We start from the raw sequence: 4,132 nt of genomic DNA, 5'->3' as shown, positions 1-4,132 counted from the left end.
CCCCCCCCCCTCATTCTACCACCCTCCCACCCGGGCCCCTCCCTCTGGAAACCAAGCACATGCTCGCGGGGGGCTTGGCGGGGGTGGCCGCCAACCTGCTCTTCCACCCCCTTGACACCCTCCGCGCCCGCATCACCGCCCAAACAGCGTCCTCCCGACCCTACCCCGAGGGTGTCTGGCAGGCCACGCTTCATATTTGGAAGTTAGAAGGACCCCGAGCCTTTTGGCGGGGGGCGACCCCTTGCGCGGTCTGGGCCTTCCTCTACATCGGGATCAACTACACGTGCCTGGCTTTCCTTGCCCCCCTCGCCCTCCACCGCCACCGACATTCCTCCCTCCCCCTTGCGCGCCCTACTGACCCCCTGTCTGCCCCCTCCTCTCCTCCTCCTTCGTCCGCCATCTTGAGCGTGCTGGCGGCGGGAGCAGTGGCTCAATCCATCGCCTACCCCTTTGACCTTCTGAGACGTCGGATGCAACTTGGATGGGGGGAAGGCTTGAAATTGGAGAGAAAGGGCATTTTCACCAGTCTTTCCAGCCTGTGGGGCCAGGCCAAAATGGCGGTACGGGAAGGAGGAGGGCTCAGAGGGTTGTACCGGGGGTACCCCGTGGTGCTTCTGAAGGTGTTGCCGACGACAGTGGTCTCCTATCGAGTGAGCTCCGGAGTCACTCAGTGGTTGGAGGAATCGGCCTAGCTTTGACCAGACGAACAAGTACATTGATCCTTGCGACAAGGTGGGCGGTGCTGTGGCTACACGCTGAGGGTGCCACGAGGTAATAGGGATGTGACATCGAAATGGAGGGAGGAGGACGTGATGCGGGAAATTTGGTAGGAAGGTAATGCCTGCATGCTCCCGCACGCGTCATCTTTGTGCACGTTATCGGCAAAAGATTGTGTGGCATAGAATGTACAACGCAGCATACGATGTAATTTCTTTCATTTTTGGTGCGTATTTGGTTCAATCTTATCTCTGTACATAAAGTTTAATTGCCTCCCCGTTGGATTATACGCCACCGCAATTCTCGACCTTTCCTAGCGTGCCCGTGAGTGGTTGTCCCTTCGAGGTTGCCCGACGCCGTCAGCGTTACCGTGCCGTGCGCCCTGGTTTTTCTTGACTAGCACGTAAAAAAACACGAGGGCCCCCACCCCTCTCCAGCCAAAGTAGAGCGTACCCAACGCGGCACACAAACAAGGAAGAAGGTCGAAGGTACTCGCCGATAGGCCCAAAAGGGGCACGGCAGGGATGGTCACAAAGCGCCCTTGAGTGCCCAAAGCCTCAGCTGCCTGCTGCAAAAAGGGAGGCGATGGGTAGTACGTGCTCTCGGAAACTGAAGAAGTTGAGAGTGGACGAGGGGAGTCCTTCACAGCCCCTTCACTTGTAGTGTAGGCTTTTCCTTGGAAAAAGCTCCGGCCTTCACCCTGGCTCGTGCCCTTGGAGGCATTCGGCTCTTCCCGCTCCCCCCTGTTGTGGATGGTAGCAGGCTGCCGGCGTTGATTTATACCTGGCGCCGCTGAGTGTGATGAAGAGGATGGTGCTCCGCCTCCCCGGGCCTTGATGGCACGTGGATCTGAGTCTGAAACGACCTCTCCATTAATTATTAAGACTTGAAGTGTATAAATCATGTCGGGCGAAACGGCAGGTGAGGCAAGGGAAGGACGGAATCAATGGGAAAAAGAACGTTCAAAACCGGGGCAAAATGACTCACCCATTGGAGAACAGTGCCAGAATAACCAGGAGAGAGCGGAGTCTTCTACCTATCGATGAAAGAAAGAACTATTCTTTGAGGTTATACAATTTTGCGAAGGCTTTCTCCCGCCGCGTTCTCTTTGGCTGCTCCTGTCGTCCCTGCCCAGATATGAGCTGCCGCGCACACAAGTCTTCAACGATTAATGCGGAGAAAAATGTAGGCATCGGCTTAAATTATAATAATGTCTAATAATAATAATGTAGCCATCAATTCAAAGAATGAGGTAGCAAGAGGCATGTGAGCTATTTAGCATTAGGCAGACAGGGCCTGATCTCCGCGTGATCAAACTGGTATTTCTAACAATGCGTTTCAACCTCCCCTCTGCTCTCGCACATAAACTCTCCCTTTTTCCCTTACACAGGATCCATGGAGTCTCTGAATTAAAGATCATTCTTATGATCCCTCGTATTGAGTCGGCTTCGGCTTCACCCGCGCTTTTGCGTCATTTTCTTGACAGCAATGCGCCTTTTTTGATCACCGATCTAGCATCTCGGTGGGAGGCGACACGCGCCTGGGTGGTTCCAGGCGAGGAAGAAAATTTCCAAACTCTTGATTTGTTTGAGAACTTCATTTGTGGACATAATCGCGGTGAACTTGCGGAGGAGACACTGGTTCCAGTTGTAGAGTGTCCCGGAGACGATGATAAGCATGAAAACGTGGAAGGGCATCACTCACACACGAGTAACTCGTGCCAAGACAAGAGCAATTCTTACGGGACAGAGCTACGAACAGAGATGCACTTTACTGAGTATGCAAGACTGTGGCGAACTGGAGAGGCTGAAGCTCGGGGCTTGTACCTCAAAGACTGGCACATCGTCAAGGTGTTGAAGGGCCTTGATGGGAAGCATGACAAGCAGGACGTGCGAGAGGAGGTTAAGGCAGGTATCAAAGACGGAGACGAGCTTTGCGATGTCCTGGCTACTGGAAAACAGGGCGTTCAGGAGGAAAGACACGAAGAACTAGTCGGTGCGTGCGGCGCAGAGGTCTCACCCGCAAGGCCCACTGCACCGTCTGCCCTGTTCTCCGTACCTTTCCCCCTAACCGATGATTGGCTAAACGCCTGGTGGGACGCCCCGGCAAGCGAAGCTGGGCATCCAGCTCGGGAAGACGACTACCGTTTCTTGTATCTCGGACCAGCTGGTACGCAGACAGGCCTCCATTACGACGTGTTATGCTCCTACTCCTGGTCGGCCAACCTTGCAGGCACAAAGGAATGGACGCTCATCCATCCTGATCAGAAGGGATTTCTTGCGGAAAATCTGCCATTGCAATCCACAGTACCGTTTGGGTCGGTGGACTGGTCGGATGTAGCTGTAAGAGTGCGTCAGGGCCCGGGAGAGATGATCTTTGTCCCTTCTGGGTGGTTTCATCGGGTGCGCAATGTGACAGGATGCCTCTCCATCAATCATAATTGGTTCAACCGGAGCTGCCTGGACAGGGTTTGGACATTCGTTAAAGAAGAGGCAAGTGCTGTGCAGGAGCGGTTGTATGACCTGCGCGAGACGTTCGATGCGAGCCTGTGTGGATGGGAGCGGCAATGCGAGGTTGTCATGCGGGCGAACAGCTCGATCAATTTGACAGAGTGGGTGGACTTGCTCCTGTGGAAAGCACGGGACTTGCGGTTGAGACAGAAAGACACTGTCGCACCAGACGCGAGGCTTGACCTTTTGGCGATCCTGAAAGTCTTACGAGAAGTGCAACGCTCGGAAAGATATGTGAATTTCTTGTTCCCGTCACGTAATCATGAAGAGCCATCTGTGGAGAATCTGAGACCTCTACCTCTGCCGTTACAAGCAAACTCAACATCACAAACTGAAGAATGGCTTGCAGCAGAGATACAGCAGCTCGAAAAGTGCGCGGAGCGCCTTGTTGGGTAGCGCGGGCATGGTCTTGGAGACTGCGCAGATCGGCATGGTCAGGAGGTTTTCACATTCTGGTTCTTCGGCATAAAGACATATCTGCAGACAGACGTCATGGAGCAAGGATAGAAATGAAGTGTGGAAGAGATTATGTCAGAATCGTTGAGACAGAACGAATATTGTTGAATGTGAATATAACAGGAGAGCAAAGGGAAGTTTATCCCGGCAAGAAGAACATTGGTTCAAATAATTCGCAACACATAAAAGTCAACAATGTCTGTTTACCTTTGCACATCTCCCCACGTATGTCACACTAGCCTCCTGCGTACGAGATCCTCTTTCATTTTAACATATCTACACGCGCAACATTTGAACTACCTACTGCTCTCCTACCCATCCCCCATTACCTCCTCCTCCCCCCCCCCTTGGCTTCGTCACGCCAATTCTTGTGGTCGCGCAGGCTTTGATTCGTTCCACTTCTTCCTTGTCCTCCTTCCCCTAGCCCTCCCCTCCACCCCCGGCCCCTG

General features: G+C 53.6%; 1 protein-coding gene across 1 annotated transcript; it reads left to right on the top strand.

Annotated features, from left to right (window-relative positions):
* Positions 1–2,103: 2,103 nt before the first annotated feature.
* Positions 2,104–3,871, top strand: NGA_2029520 (jmjc domain-containing 4-like protein; the record flags this gene model as incomplete). Its single annotated transcript, XM_005852640.1, has 1 exon — positions 2,104–3,871. A coding segment is annotated over one exon (1,520 nt), but the record flags the coding sequence as incomplete, so codon positions are not given.
* Between the last annotated feature and the right edge of the window lie 261 nt (positions 3,872–4,132).

Source organism: Nannochloropsis gaditana (genome assembly GCF_000240725.1).
Source record: "Nannochloropsis gaditana CCMP526 unplaced genomic scaffold scaffold1036, whole genome shotgun sequence".
In the NCBI taxonomy this organism is placed as follows: domain Eukaryota; class Eustigmatophyceae; order Eustigmatales; family Monodopsidaceae; genus Microchloropsis; species Microchloropsis gaditana.
The sequence above is the reverse complement of the archived record's forward strand: the minus strand, read 5'-3'. Positions and strand labels throughout refer to the sequence as shown.